Source organism: Leuciscus leuciscus, assembly GCF_965113295.1.
Source record: "Leuciscus leuciscus genome assembly, chromosome: 15".
Lineage (NCBI taxonomy): Eukaryota > Metazoa > Chordata > Actinopteri > Cypriniformes > Leuciscidae > Leuciscus > Leuciscus leuciscus.
The window spans coordinates 2,199,666-2,217,026 of NC_138739.1; the positions used below are offsets into that span (position 1 = coordinate 2,199,666).

The 17,361-nt window shown below is 37.5% G+C and overlaps 1 protein-coding gene across 1 annotated transcript; it reads right to left on the reverse strand.

Moving 5' to 3' along the window:
* Window positions 1-6,313: 6,313 nt before the first annotated feature.
* Window positions 6,314-17,192, reverse strand: arl8a (ADP-ribosylation factor-like 8A). Its single transcript, XM_082138779.1, has 7 exons — window positions 16,931-17,192; window positions 14,629-14,709; window positions 10,889-10,962; window positions 10,471-10,564; window positions 10,331-10,398; window positions 9,331-9,401; window positions 6,314-9,199 (listed from the first exon to the last, which is right to left on the reverse strand). The coding sequence occupies exons 1-7, from the start codon at window positions 17,051-17,053 to the stop codon at window positions 9,150-9,152; spliced, it is 561 nt and encodes a 186-aa protein (XP_081994905.1). The 5' UTR covers window positions 17,054-17,192; the 3' UTR covers window positions 6,314-9,149.
* Between the last annotated feature and the right edge of the window lie 169 nt (window positions 17,193-17,361).

A 17,361-nucleotide genomic window follows, 5' to 3' on the forward strand; every position in this document is an offset into this window, starting at 1 on the left:
CGGTAACAAACCTCAGTGTTTGAGGGGTGACGGTACCATCAAACCCCATGATTTTCAGGTTGCGCGATATATACGTCAACAGCAACGCGAACTTGATTCTATGAACTGAAAGTGAAAATTGGGGAAATTGTATTAAATGTCAAAGGCAAATGAATAAATTATAGTAATGACTTTGTAAAACATTATGTATGAAATATGTTTTAGAAATATACTCTAAATATATATAAAACGTTTGTGTTATTTTAAAGGAACACGTCATTTTTTGGGGACTTTAGCTTATTCCCCGTATCCCCCAGAGTTAGATAAGTCCACACACACCCTTCTCATCTCCATGCGTGCCGTAACTCTGTCTGACGCACCCACCGCTAGCATACCTTAGCACAAAGACTGGAGGTAAACGGCTCCAGCTAGCATACTGCTCCCGAGTGACAATATAACGCCAACATGTTGTGCTTTGTAAAGTCACAGCGTGAACGAATAACAAGGTCACATGAGACACAGCCATCTTCTAACCGTATACATACTGGGAACAATATTCTCAGAAGGCGAAGCACTGCTACTTGGGCGGAGTGATTTGCTCTGCCCATGCACCTGAGAAGCCCCGTGGTGAGGAGCAGAGAGTTCGCTCAGAGTTGGAGTAAATCACTCCGCAGAAGTAGCAGTGCTTCGCCTTCTGGCAATATAGTTCCCAGTATGTATACGGTTAGAAGATGGCTGGTGTAAATAGGAAAATGTCAGCGTTATTTTGTCACTTATTGGGAGCAGTATGCTAGCTGGAGCCGTTTACCTCCAGTCTTCGTGCTAAGCTAGGCTAGCAGTGGGAGCGTCAGACAGAGTTACAGCACGCATGGAGATGAGAAGGGTATGTATGGACTTATCTAACTCTGGGGGATACGGCGAATAAGCTAAAGTCCCAAAAAGTCGGCGTGTTCCTTTAAAAAACAACTACTAATTATAATTTAAAAAGTTGTAACATCAAGCAACATCTAAGGAGTCATATCATTGTTACGTTTTCCAAGTAAATTTTCCAAATATTGATTTGAGAATGGGAAGAAATTCTGATGAATCATCTGTCCATTAAATTGATGCATCACCAGCTTCAATTCATACTATTACTGTGGCTGTTGTTCTTTAAAATACTTCATCTGCAGTCACTTTTGTTGTAAATAAATGTATTTGTGTTATTGTAATTCGATGTTACATCAAAAAATTACTTATTACTAAAATGTGTTACTTGTTACATCAAAAAAGTAATCTGATTACGTAATGCATGTTACTTGTAATGTGTTACTTGTTACATCAAAAAAGTAATTGATTACGTAATGCACATTACTTATAATGTGTTACTTGTTACATCAAAAAAGTAATCTGATTACGTAATGCATGTTACTTGTAATGTTACTTGTTACATCCAAAAAGTAATTGATTACGTAATGCACGTTACTTATAATGTGTTACTTGTTACATCAAAAAAGTAATCTGATTACGTAATGCACGTTACTTATAATGTGTTACTTGTTACGTCAAAAAAGTAATCTGATTACGTAATGCACGTTACTTATAATGTGTTACTTGTTACATCAAAAAAGTAATCTGATTACGTAATGCACGTTACTTATGTGTTACTTGTTACATCAAAAAGTAATCTGATTACGTAATGCACGTCACTTATAATGTGTTACTTGTTACATCAAAAAAGTAATCTGATTACGTAATGCACATTACTTGTAATGTGTTACTTGTTACATCAAAAAAGTAATCTGATTACGTAATGCACGTCACTCATGTGTTACTTGTTACATCAAAAAAGTAATCTGATTACGTAATGCACATTACTTGTAATGTGTTACTTGTTACATCAAAAAAGTAATCTGATTACGTAATGCACGTCACTTATGTGTTACTTGTTACATCAAAAAAGTAATCTGATTACGTAATGCACGTCACTTATAATGTGTTACTTGTTACATCAAAAAAGTAATCTGATTACGTAATGCACATTACTTGTAATGTGTTACTTGTTACATCAAAAAAGTAATCTGATTACGTAATGCACGTCACTTATAATGTGTTACTTGTTACATCAAAAAAGTAATCTGATTACGTAATGCACGTCACTTATAATGTGTTACTTGTTACATCAAAAAAGTAATCTGATTACGTAATGCACATTACTTGTAATGTGTTACTTGTTACATCAAAAAAGTAATCTGATTACGTAATGCACGTCACTTATGTGTTACTTGTTACATCAAAAAAGTAATCTGATTACGTAATGCACATTACTTGTAATGTGTTACTTGTTACATCAAAAAAGTAATCTGATTACGTAATGCACGTCACTTATGTGTTACTTGTTACATCAAAAAAGTAATCTGATTACGTAATGCACGTCACTTATAATGTGTTACTTGTTACATCAAAAAGTAATCTGATTACGTAATGCACATTACTTGTAATGTGTTACTTGTTACATCAAAAAAGTAATCTGATTACGTAATGCACGTCACTTATGTGTTACTTGTTACATCAAAAAAGTAATCTGATTACGTAATGCACATTACTTGTAATGTGTTACTTGTTACATCAAAAAAGTAATCTGATTACGTAATGCACGTCACTTATGTGTTACTTGTTACATCAAAAAAGTAATCTGATTACGTAATGCACGTCACTTATAATGTGTTACTTGTTACATCAAAAAAGTAATCTGATTACGTAATGCACGTCACTTATAATGTGTTACTTGTTACATCAAAAAAGTAATCTGATTACGTAATGCACATTACTTGTAATGTGTTACTTGTTACATCAAAAAAGTAATCTGATTACGTAATGCACGTCACTTATGTGTTACTTGTTACATCAAAAAAGTAATCTGATTACGTAATGCACGTCACTTATGTGTTACTTGTTACATCAAAAAAGTAATCTGATTACGTAATGCACATTACTTGTAATGTGTTACTTGTTACATCAAAAAAGTAATCTGATTACGTAATGCACGTCACTTATGTGTTACTTGTTACATCAAAAAAGTAATCTGATTACGTAATGCACGTCACTTATAATGTGTTACTTGTTACATCAAAAAGTAATCTGATTACGTAATGCACATTACTTGTAATGTGTTACTTTTTACATCAAAAAAGTAATCTGATTACGTAATGCACGTCACTTATGTGTTACTTGTTACATCAAAAAAGTAATCTGATTACGTAATGCACATTACTTGTAATGTGTTACTTGTTACATCAAAAAAGTAATCTGATTACGTAATGCACGTCACTTATGTGTTACTTGTTACATCAAAAAAGTAATCTGATTACGTAATGCACGTCACTTATAATGTGTTACTTGTTACATCAAAAAAGTAATCTGATTACGTAATGCACATTACTTGTAATGTGTTACTTGTTACATCAAAAAAGTAATCTGATTACGTAATGCACGTCACTTATGTGTTACTTGTTACATCAAAAAAGTAATCTGATTACGTAATGCACGTCACTTATAATGTGTTACTTGTTACATCAAAAAAGTAATCTGATTACGTAATGCACGTCACTTATAATGTGTTACTTGTTACATCAAAAAAAGTAATCTGATTACGTAATGCACGTTACTTGTAATGTGTTACTTGTTACATCCAAAAAGTAATTGATTACGTAATGCACGTTACTTATAATGTGTTACTTGTTACATCAAAAAAGTAATCTGATTACGTAATGCACGTTACTTATATTGTGTTACTTGTTACATCAAAAAAAGTAATCTGATTACGTAATGCACATTACTTGTAATGTGTTACTTGTTACATCAAAAAAAGTAATCTGATTACGTAATGCACATTACTTGTAATGTGTTACTTGTTACATCAAAAAAGTAATCTGATTACGTAATGCACGTTACTTGTAATGTGTTACTTGTTACCTGTTGCCTTTGGCTTGCTCAGTTGGGGATATTTTGGGGATATTTAATTTAATTTTATCAATCAATAAATTCCTCTTGAAACAAACTTTGTTGTATTATTTTAATTTAATACTGTGAAGCTGCTTTGATACAATCTGTATTGTGAAAAGCGCTATACAAATAAACTTGACTTGACTTGACTTGTTACATCCAAAAAGTAATTGATTACGTAATGCACGTTACTTATAATGTGTTACTTGTTACATCAAAAAAAGTAATTGATTACGTAATGCACGTTACTTATAATGTGTTACTTGTTACATCAAAAAAGTAATCTGATTACGTAATGCACGTTACTTGTAATGTGTTACTTGTTACATCCAAAAAGTAATTGATTACGTAATGCACGTTACTTATAATGTGTTACTTGTTACATCAAAAAAGTAATCAGATAACATAATGCAAATATTTGTAATTCTTTACTCATTACATCAAAAGTAATCTGATCACATAGGCTAATGCATGTTACTTGTAACATGTTACTCCCAACACTGCTCATTTCAGATGAGATTTCAAAACACCTGATTGCCAGGTTATTTTCCAAAGCTTTTTTCCAGTCTGAAAACATCAATAGATCAATGTAGTTAATGTTACGTATCGAAGTTACATAAGTTACAAGTCAGGTTACTGATTTTATTCAGAAAAATATGCACATATCATAGCTAACTGTGAAACTAACTCAAACATTCCAGCTTTTTTTAAACTAATCAATTTTCCCACATGAACTGTCCACAAAAGGAGGTTTTGTCACATTTATCTGCCTTCTGGGTACAGTTTGTCCTTAAACTCAGATCCCACACACTGACTCACACAGAGGGGGATTCTGTCCACAGATGTTCATGAATGAAAACCAGCAGAACTGCACAACAACAGGTCAAAATACCATTCAAATACACCATATTCACATTCATTAGAATTACCGTGTCCGATAATAAAACGCATTTTAATATGTTTGAGGTAAAAACACACAATGGTTGTTAAAGTAAATACGTTTGGTGAAAATCTCCTCAGAAACCCTAGTGTGTTCACTATATATTCACTTAAGAGTTGTGTGTGTGTGTGTGTGTGTGTGTGTGTGTGTGTGTGTTTTGTGTGGGTTGACGGCTCTGACACACTGTTTGTTTTGTTCCAATGAGAAAGATTGAAGCTCTGTGTGAGATCGCCGTGGAAACCCGATCAGGGCTGCGTTCCCCAAAGCCAGCTACGGTCGCAAGTTCCGTCGTTTCCAATAGAGTTCAATGGAAACTGCGATCATAGTTGGGCTCGGCGGAACCGACCGCAGGGTCCGCTGGCATGAGCTCGGTGGGTCACACCATAGACATCATAAATACATACAAAATATGTCTATGGGTGACACATCCGGCAGGTCACGCTGGCACCGTCTCCATGACAACACTCTGACCTTCTCACATCCTACCAGCTGAATAACGGAGCCAACCGGACCGGTCCAAAACCAACATCAGCGAGGGGTCTGACGGGATGAATGAGCGCAAACAATCCCAGTTAACTTACTAAAGCCAGCTTTTCATCCCGTCAGACCCCTCGCTGATGTCGGGTTTGGACCGGTCCGTCTCGGTCTTTCACGTGAGCGTTTACGACCGTCAAAAAAAAAAAATCATTTTTATTGAGAGAAATTATACTATTATGTTTATATGATGGTCTTCTTAATTCCCTTATATCAGCCACATGTCTTTGTTGTTGTTTGTTGTTAATGATTATTTATTGAAATAAAAATATATAATAAATAAATAAATAAAAGAGCGCGAAACTCGCCGATAGGTTAGTGTGCGTTGTTGCTACGGAGATTATCTGTGATACTGCCATTTCAGTCTGAAATCAATTAATAAAGCATTTCTTTAGGGACAAAATTAATTACTTTCAATTTAACAGGTAGGTTAATAATTACAGAATGTTTTAATGAACAATTCATCAATAAACGTTCGGTTTGTCTTCAGAGTAAAAAACTGCACTAAATAATGAGAAATATTTCTATGTGTCGACTGACCTCTGCTGGTGACGATGAAGACTCACATACTGCTGCTGTTTACTTCTCAGTGTGTAACTTATACTGCAGTGCATACTTAAACAAGGGAAGGTTGAGCACAATGCATTGTGGGATACAGTACAAGGTGTAGTGCTGTACATCACTTAGTATGCAAGTAGACAAATAAAAAATGCTGCACAGTACATACTACATCCTGCAGAAATATTATTTTCTGAAGGCTAAACATCAACAGCACAAAATTAAATTCCAAAGTACATTTATCCAGTATCATTGAACTAGACCCAAATTATAATGAAATCAAACACATCTTGACTGAAAGAGAGAAGAAACAGCGGCTCTGATAGGGAAATCATTTAATTTCATTTTTAAATAATCTGTAAATAACAAGAACAACATGTACAGTTATCACCGCGAGTACGAGAGAATAGAAAGATCCCAAATGAACAACTCGACTGATGGAGTCTTGTACAGAAACACTTGTTATGTGACTGACTGCTGTAAAAAGTTACTGTCTGGTCCATATAAAGAGGGGATAAAAGAATCGCGCTCGGTCCAATCACAACTCGGTTTATACAGTAACCATGGCAACCTGCTCCATCCCATATGAGCTGTGCAGCGGGACACCAGTGTAAAGTCACATGATTCCCCAGCAAACAAAAGAGCGACTCTGCTACAAACCATTAAAACAATGACACATCAAAAGAAACATTATTATGGCCACATTTAATTAAGACATGAAAAAATAATTAAATCAACACACGTTCAGAAGATCATGAGAGTCCAGATGAACTGGTGACAGGTGTAAATATGAGCAGCAGAAATCAAATTTTGAGTCACGCAACACGACAAAAGGCCGTTATAATCAACAAAGCGCTCGCGACATTATAATCATCGTCAGATTGACTTTTACGAAGTCATTCACAAACTCATGAAACAATGTTGCGAACAGATTATGAACTTCATTAGGATGACTTCGTAAATTGTTGTTATTATCAAAGTTGACTTCGTTAGTTTGACTTCGTACGTGAACTTCAACAAAGTCAATACGAACGTGGTGTGTAATTTGTGTGCTTGCAAACCACTTTATCACGTGACTATATTATGAAAGTAACTTCGTTAGGTTGACTTCGCAAATGACTTTGACAAAAAAAATCCAATATAAACAAAACGTGACTTTATAAAGGACTTTAAGTCTACTTCGCTACATCGGCTTCATTATAATAAAGTTGTCATTCATTAAATGCATTAAATGACTAAAATACATGCTTTAAAAAAAAAAAGAGTTAATTTCGACAAAGTCATTAAAACAAAGTCATTACGAAGTGAACTTCAATAGTCATCTACGAACTTCTTGTTGCGTAACTAAGTTGTGCGCTTGGAAACCACTTCACCACTTGATTAAAACGTAACAATCAACAAAGTTGACTCTCAAAAAAGTCCATAATAAACAAAACAATGTGACTTCTTAAAGACGCGGAATATTCAAATTCGTTACATCGTCTTTATCGTATTATAATAACGCTGTCTATGTCAGAAACGCACAACTTCACTAAGTTGTAAAATGACTTTTAATACTGTTTACGTCACTAATGACAATGATGCTAATACCAAGTTAGCAGTTGTAGTGTAAATAACTTCGGTAACCAGAGGAATCACATGAACGTCAAAGTCAACTTCGTAACCGGCTTTAAGCTAGCCGTTGTGCTAGCACTGTAGCTTTGTTGATTATCGGCGTTTTGTCGCATTGCGTCGTTTGCTCTCGTGTAGACGAGGTTTAGATGCACGCGCACCCTATGAAGTCATAACAAATCAAAACATTAGCGGATATGAATATAAAATGATTTGCAGTTGCGAAAAATCAACAGAATTAACTGGCTGCAATTATTATTCTAGTGTACATGACACAATCACTCACACACACACGCACACACACACTCTCTCACACACACACACTCACACACACACTCACACAATCCGTTAGTTCAGACTGCTGTGAATATGAGCGGGGTCTTCTTTATTATGATGATTATGATTATTATTATTATTATCTCAGGAAGCTAATCACAACAGGACAAACGCCGGGAGATCTCATTTGGTTTAAGTTGCTATTTACATAATCCAGTTGAAAAACACAGTGAAAAAACATGAGTAAAAATATGGCAAAAACAACCAAAAACAATGAAAAAATATGTAAATGTACATATGTATAATCTACCGACACGTTTATAAACCCCTACGATTTAGGTCAAAAACGTCCACACATGCGACGAAAAACTAAACGAAATAAAGCGAGAAAAACCTCCCCAATATGAACAGCGTTGGACGCCAGCTGCACGATATTCGTCACATCTCCGCTGTTTTTATCTGCGCAATGATCTGCGGGTCTTTCCTAAAACTCGACGCAATGGAAACGCAGTTGGCATGACAACCCACCAATGTCTTTGACACAACGCTGTCGTCACGGCGACTTGGAGGAAACGTATAAAACCTTCATCCGGACACGTTAAAACTCTTCAGACGGATTTGTGTGCTTTCCGATAAAATGACAGATTTCGTAACGTTACGCGATTAGCGCAAACCTAGATGATGTCACATTGGTGGGAATGACTTCGTAAAGGACTCTGTCAAAGTCAACTCCGCTACATCAACTTCAAAACAATGAAGTCGCAAACGCACAACTTTGTTGAATGATTAAAAGTTGACTTCGTAAATGACTGTTAATGTCAACAAAGCCGTTTACGTCACTTTTACGACGATGTCACATTCGTTGAAGGTCACGCTAACAGGCTAATGATGCTAAAACAGTGAAAAATTGGAGAATTCTCCCAGTGAACGTTCTCACGACGTTTAAACAAGATGGCGGCGTAAACTGGACCTCCGTGAATCACGTGACCAGATGCTGTGGGCGTCGGTTAAGGTTTGATCAAGTCCCCGAGCAAAAAACACGCAGAGCGACGCGCACAAACGAAACGTGTCATGTGACACGTCCGGACTTCATGATGAACTGTTAAAAAAGCACATTCAAGTAAAAACAAAAATAAACAATGTAAATGATGTGATTTAGTTTATAAGGAGGGGCGGATGCTTGTTTGTTTAGAATGAAATCAAGAGCGCCTAAAATACAGTTGATCACATGATGTGGTTCCTCCAATCAGACGCAAGCTCCGCCTCCTCAGCTCCGCCGGGTTCGTGAGTGCTGGATCAGCCACTGTAGTGTGATGTCTGGAACGCACAACACGCTCATTAACATATGCCCCGCCCAGATAAACTAGGAGCAGCCAATCACAGAGCTCACTGATGTCTTAAAGGTACAGTAGCATCTGGTGTGAAAGTGTATTTTAGCGCAGTCTTACCGATGTTGTCCTTCTCCTTGCAGGAGATGGAGTAACAGCAGATCTCTCTGTCCTGGATGGCCGACAGGTTCCTGTAGATCACACGTTACATATCAGATTATTAATCATCGCATCTAAAATTAACTTTATTCATATTTATATAGAATATTTTAACGTGGCATTTATAATCACAAGGCAAAAGCCTCACAGACGCTTTAAAACTTCACCTTCAACCGTTTCACTTTTCATGCCATCCGTTACTCTGGGAATGCTTATTTCTTGTAGTTTTAAATACATTAAAAATATTTATATTTTATAACTGAGGGAAAGACAATATTCCACACACTTTTAATAATTATCAGCGATTAAAACGCTGATGTGATTTTGCTATTTTGTAGTAATAAATACTGAAAATTAAATAAAAAATTTTAACAATGATTTCTTGTATTTTTAAACAAGAAATATTTGTATCTATATATATATTTTAAAGAAATATTCTTCATGCTGAATTATTTGTCATTGTTTTCAAAAAACAGTAAAAAAAACAAACAATGAAAGTTGTAATTTTGCAACCGTTAGCAAATTTACATACATCAATAAATATATATTATAAATGAGTAAAAGACAAAATGTCATATTCTCATCAACAAAAATATGAAAATTAGCAATTTTATCAGCTCCGTTAGTAAACTTTGAAATATTTCTGAGTAAAATTTTGCTATTTTCTGGCAATAACTACTGAAAATTAAATATATTTTTTTATTATTATTTATTTGTCTATTTGTCAATTATTGGTAAATGCTTTTAAAAATAGGCAACATCAAAAATGATATTTGCAATTTCGGCAACACAGCTATCAAAGTTTGAAACAATATTTCACATTCCTGAAATATTTTGTTTACCTAAAATAGGTGAACAGCAGCAAAAAATGCTGGTTAGTGTAATCTCTGATGCCATACATTAGTGTCGCGACCGGATCTGATCACATGACGGAGGAGTGTGTGTGTGTGTGTGAACTCACATTCTCTCGATGAGCTCCTTCTCGTCCAGAGCTCCGGAAAGATCTCGCTTATTTCCCAGAACCAGCACCTGAGGGCAGACGGACACGTTCAGGATCACGTCACAGTGATGTAATAAACATGAGCAGAGTCTGAGACTCACTGGGATTCCCTGCAGCTGAGGCTTGTCCAGCAGGTTGTGCAGCTCGTTCTTAGACGCCTCGATCTTCTCGGGATCGGCCGCGTCGACCATGTACCTGCAGGACATCACGAGACACATTTATCTAATGTTAGAATTATTTGTTAATAGTAAGTATATAAGAACAAGTATTCATTACTTCAATGAGCTCATTGTTTCTGCATTAAATTACATTGTTTAAATTTTGGTGGCTAACTGTGATTTTGTAAATGTACATTTCTCAAGTGCATAACTCCGACATCACCTCTGATAACAGATCACTGTAAGCTGTGATGTGGACTCATGCACTTCCTGTAAAGCTGCTTTGTAATGATGTGTGTTGTGAAAAGTGCTATATAAATAAACATGAATGGAACTGAACTGAAGAGGGTTATACACTCACACTATAGCGCTGACGCCACGACAGTACCGCTCCCACATGCTCCTGAAGCGCGGCTGACCACCGATGTCCCACAACTGCAACACAACACACACAATCACCATACACAGCAATATTTACATTTACTTTTCATAATCATCCTTCCCTCGGGTCATTTTGACCCCAAACTCTTTTTATTTAGTTAGTGTTCATCAGAGGACTTCTGTCACACTTGAACCACGAATACACACACATGCAAAAACAACTGAATGGATTTGAGGAGTTTTGAGGTTGATATTTTAAAAAGTAACAAATCCTTCCCTCTCGGCTCAATTTGTCCCCCTTAGGAATGAATGGAGAGCGAGGAATGATTCAGTACACATAGAAAAACATAAAAATACTCAAAATTCTAACTAAAAATGCTAAAACTTTACCAAAAAAATGATTTTATCTGAATGAATACTGAAGAGAAACTGACTTTAGGACCCAGAGGAACAGCTCATTTACTCCATATAGAGCTATAAGGCCATCTAGAGTTATGAAATATCATCTTATATTATTATTATCCACAAGAGGTCGACAGAGACTCCCGATGTAAGATATTTACAGCTGAAATAAAAGGGTTATGCATGAAATTGTGCGTTATTTTGAATATAAGTTGAAAGAATGTGAGGAATGTTCTTAAATTACAAATTATTTATGGATCAAATCTAGTAATTTAAAGGTAAATAAAAAAACAATAATTTAAAATCTCCAACAACAAAAAAATGCATTAAAAAATATAATCAAAATGAAATAAAATAAGCTTTCTGGACCAAAAAAAAAAAAAAAAGTATAATTGTAGGGTTTGGGGTGATTGTGAGCCGCGACGGAAAGATGCGTTACAAAGTGTGAGAGAAGGATGAGGGTTAAATAGTCATTCGTAATTTGTGGAACTCTGTTAGCTGAAACTCTAGTAGCTGAAACTCTAGTAGCTGAAACTCTAGTAGCTGAAACTCCATTAACTCTAGTAGCTGAAACTCTGTTAGCTGAAACTCTAGTAGCTGAAACTCTAGTAGCTGAAACTCCAGTAGCTGAAACTCCATTAACTCTAGTAGCTGAAACTCTGTTAGCTGAAACTCTAGTAGCTGAAACTCTAGTAGCTGAAACTCCATTAACTCTAGTAGCTGAAACTCTGTTAGCTGAAACTCTAGTAGCTGAAACTCTAGTAGCTGAAACTCCAGTAGCTGAAACTCCATTAACTCTAGTAGCTGAAACTCTGTTAGCTGAAACTCTAGTAGCTGAAACTCTAGTAGCTGAAACTCCATTAACTCTAGTAGCTGAAACTCTGTTAGCTGAAACTCTAGTAGCTGAAACTCTAGTAGCTGAAACTCCATTAACTCTAGTAGCTGAAACTCTGTTAGCTGAAACTCTAGTAGCTGAAACTCCATTAACTCTAGTAGCTGAAACTCCGTTAGCTGAAACTCTAGTAGCTGAAACTCCGTTAGCTGAAACTCTAGTAGCTGAAACTCTAGTAGCTGAAACTCTAGTAGCTGAAACTCTAGTAGCTGAAACTCCCTTTAGCTGAAACTCCCTTTAGCTGAAACTCCCTTTAGCTGAAACTCCCTTTAGCTGAAACTCTAGTAGCTGAAACTCCCTTTAGCTGAAACTCTAGTAGCTGAAACTCTAGTAGCTGAAACTCCCTTTAGCTGAAACTCTAGTAGCTGAAACTCTGGTAGCTGAAACTCTAGTAGCTGAAACTCTAGTAGCTGAAACTCTAGTAGCTGAAACTCCCTTTAGCTGAAACTCCCTTTAGCTGAAACTCCCTTTAGCTGAAACTCTAGTAGCTGAAACTCTAGTAGCTGAAACTCTAGTAGCTGAAACTCTAGTAGCTGAAACTCCCTTTAGCTGAAACTCTAGTAGCTGAAACTCTGGTAGCTGAAACTCTAGTAGCTGAAACTCTAGTAGCTGAAACTCTAGTAGCTGAAACTCCCTTTAGCTGAAACTCCCTTTAGCTGAAACTCTAGTAGCTGAAACTCTAGTAGCTGAAACTCTAGTAGCTGAAACTCCCTTTAGCTGAAACTCCCTTTAGCTGAAACTCCCTTTAGCTGAAACTCCCTTTAGCTGAAACTCCCTTTAGCTGAAACTCCCTTTAGCTGAAACTCTAGTAGCTGAAACTCTAGTAGCTGAAACTCCCTTTAGCTGAAACTCTAGTAGCTGAAACTCTGGTAGCTGAAACTCTAGTAGCTGAAACTCTAGTAGCTGAAACTCTAGTAGCTGAAACTCTAGTAGCTGAAACTCCCTTTAGCTGAAACTCCCTTTAGCTGAAACTCTAGTAGCTGAAACTCCATTAACTCTAGTAGCTGAAACTCTGTTAGCTGAAACTCTAGTAGCTGAAACTCTAGTAGCTGAAACTCCAGTAGCTGAAACTCCATTAACTCTAGTAGCTGAAACTCTGTTAGCTGAAACTCTAGTAGCTGAAACTCTAGTAGCTGAAACTCCATTAACTCTAGTAGCTGAAACTCTGTTAGCTGAAACTCTAGTAGCTGAAACTCTAGTAGCTGAAACTCCATTAACTCTAGTAGCTGAAACTCCGTTAGCTGAAACTCTAGTAGCTGAAACTCCGTTAGCTGAAACTCTAGTAGCTGAAACTCTAGTAGCTGAAACTCTAGTAGCTGAAACTCTAGTAGCTGAAACTCTAGTAGCTGAAACTCCCTTTAGCTGAAACTCCCTTTAGCTGAAACTCCCTTTAGCTGAAACTCCCTTTAGCTGAAACTCCCTTTAGCTGAAACTCTAGTAGCTGAAACTCCCTTTAGCTGAAACTCTAGTAGCTGAAACTCTAGTAGCTGAAACTCTAGTAGCTGAAACTCCCTTTAGCTGAAACTCTAGTAGCTGAAACTCTGGTAGCTGAAACTCTAGTAGCTGAAACTCTAGTAGCTGAAACTCTAGTAGCTGAAACTCCCTTTAGCTGAAACTCCCTTTAGCTGAAACTCCCTTTAGCTGAAACTCCCTTTAGCTGAAACTCTAGTAGCTGAAACTCTAGTAGCTGAAACTCTAGTAGCTGAAACTCTAGTAGCTGAAACTCTAGTAGCTGAAACTCCCTTTAGCTGAAACTCTAGTAGCTGAAACTCTGGTAGCTGAAACTCTAGTAGCTGAAACTCTAGTAGCTGAAACTCTAGTAGCTGAAACTCCCTTTAGCTGAAACTCCCTTTAGCTGAAACTCTAGTAGCTGAAACTCTAGTAGCTGAAACTCCCTTTAGCTGAAACTCTAGTAGCTGAAACTCCCTTTAGCTGAAACTCTAGTAGCTGAAACTCTAGTAGCTGAAACTCCCTTTAGCTGAAACTCTAGTAGCTGAAACTCTGGTAGCTGAAACTCTAGTAGCTGAAACTCTAGTAGCTGAAACTCTAGTAGCTGAAACTCCCTTTAGCTGAAACTCCCTTTAGCTGAAACTCTAGTAGCTGAAACTCTAGTAGCTGAAACTCTAGTAGCTGAAACTCTAGTAGCTGAAACTCTAGTAGCTGAAACTCTAGTAGCTGAAACTCCCTTTAGCTGAAACTCCCTTTAGCTGAAACTCTAGTAGCTGAAACTCCCTTTAGCTGAAACTCTAGTAGCTGAAACTCCCTTTAGCTGAAACTCTAGTAGCTGAAACTCTAGTAGCTGAAACTCTAGTAGCTGAAACTCTAGTAGCTGAAACTCTAGTAGCTGAAACTCTGTTAGCTGAAACTTCCTTTAGCTGAATCCGCACGGGTTGCGCACAGAACATGTGACGTGACGATGGCCTGACCTTGATGGTGACGTTCCCCTTGGTGATCTTGCGCATGTTGAAGCCGACCGTAGGGATCATGTCTTCGCTGAACTGCCCCGACTGCAGGAGAGAGAGATTACACAGGAAGTGATGTCACTGACACCTGACTCACTCATAGAACCTAAACACCTGGGGCACGTTCAAGTTCAAAACGGTGCGCAACGTTTTGCTACGGTTTCCGGGTTGAACGTCATGTTTCCTGGAAACGGCGTGCACCGGTGTGCAACGGGGTTTGAGATACGTTTTCTCTTGTTTGGTGGGTGTGTCAGAACTGCAGTCCAATCAGCAGACACATGTATATAAAACACGGGGTATTAAAGTGAACTCGCACAATGGTTTCAAGGAAAGTAATTTACAAATGTGTTCGATGCAGCTCGGTATACGCAACAACTGAGGATATTAGAAGACATGTTTGTCATAAGTTTTATTGTAAAAATATAGGATATCAACATAATGATGTAGTTGTTTATATTTTTAGCTTCATTGCAAGTGTATGACATTTGGTATAGAAATAAACAATGGTAATTAAGTGCTTTTCCTAAAAATGAGAAAGAAAATACAGGGTATTAAAACAGTATGACCTACAAATAAAGTCAGTATGTGAGGCTAAATAGATGTATTTTAGTCTGAATTAGGTAAGATGTGTGCTTCCATTTCAGTTTCAGCAATCCCTTCACTCGATTGGGATGTTCTCTTTTGTTCTGGGCGGCAAGTGCAGTAACTGTAACATCGAGCATATTTTGTAGTATTAAACACATATTTATACCGACTTCATCAGGCTCAGAAAATTCTTCACAAAGAACACAAAGAATGAGCCTTCTCAGCTGCCATAGTTGCAACTCTTGCGTCATCAGAACAGTGTATTCAACGCATCACCGTTTCTGTTTAAAAAACGTTGTGCAACGTTTTGCCGGGGCTGAACGCAGCCCTGGATTCATGCACCAATGACCTTCCTGAGTGTGTGTGTGTGTGTCTCAAACATGTGAACATGCCTCCGACTAGACAGCATGCCAGATGCTGATTGGTTGAGAAACTGGGTCAGCTGATCGCTGTGAGATCGTGTGCAGATTGAATAGTTCTGATGATGTTTGATGTATCAGATACAAAGTGTCTGATACGGTACACTGTGTCAGATAAACGAATAATAATGCAGAATATGACACACTGTGTCTGATTTAATAATGCAGAATATGACACATTGTGTCTGATGTTGTTGTCTCTTCATTATTGTATCTGATCTGCTGATGCACAAAATGTACCTGATAATAAAGTATGACACACTGTATCTGATGATGTCATATGTGATGTGATGATGCTGAATCTTTTGTGTCTGATGTCATAACGCTGAATCTGCTACACTGTGTCTGATCTGAGGATGCTGAATCTGAAACACTGAATTGAACGAGCATGAATATGATACATTGATCTGATGATGTGATACATCATATCTAATGAAGCTGTATCTGATGCTGTTGAGTTATCTTCTATATTGAGTTATGATGATGTATCTGATGATGATGTATCTGCTACGTATCGTCTCGTCTGATTATTCAGCATGTGACACATGTATCTAGTGGTGTTGTATCTGATCTAACGCTACACACTGCGTCTGATGTTCTATCTTCTATATGATGTCTGATGATGTATCTGACCTATTGTTCCTGATCGGACACATTGTATCTGATGATGCTGTATCTTCAATATTTGTGTGATGTCGTTGATTCTGATCTATTGTGTCTGATCTGATGATGTAGCATCTGAAATGCTGTATCTAAACGAGGATGAATATGATACAGTGTGTCTGATTTGATCTGATAATGCACCATGTGATGCACTGTATCTAATAACGTTGTATCTGATCTGATGAAACTGTATTTGACACATCATATCTGATCTTCTGATGCTGAACCGATATTTTATCGCCTGATATTGATTCTGATGATGCTGCATCTGCTACATTGTGTCTGATGTTGTTGTTGCTGTATCTTCTATATCGTGTTGAATGTTAAATCTGATCTGTCTGATGTCCAGATGATGCACAGTGTACTTGATTTATCTGATAAAGAAGCTTTATCCAACACATATGGTCTGATGATTCTGTAAGTGACACATTGTATCTAGTGATGTAGCATTTTCGCAGTCTCTGCTACACTGTATCTGACTGATCATCGCACACAATATGAGTATGATGATATTGAGTCCGATCTCTCTATAATCCGGAGCGCGCGTCGGTCACGCGACCCGTTCCTCGACCGAGGCCTGTAATGAAACGCTTGATTACCGCAATCACGTTGACGAAAGTGGTTTTCCCCGAGTACTGCAGCCCGACCAGCGTCAGCTCCATCTCCTCCTTCCAGAACAGGGCCTTGAACCAGTCCAGCAGCTTGTTGAAGAGCGCGATCATGGTGCGGGTTCGGCTGGGGTTCGGCTACGGCTCGGGTCTGCTGCTCACGGATCGTCTTCCTCATTGGGTGGGGTTTCAGATGATCCACGCACAGCTGATCCAAACAATGCGGGACACGGCGCATGCGCACTCACGCTCAACTCGCGCCTGCGCCCCCTGCTGGAGAGACGCCGCTGACGTCATCGGTTGTTTTTGACACAGATGTCAGATATACTGTATAACACGGAGAAAATAAAGCATTCTTATAAAAATATAATATCAAATATATCCCATAATTATACATGCATCGCATTATAACTATATATACA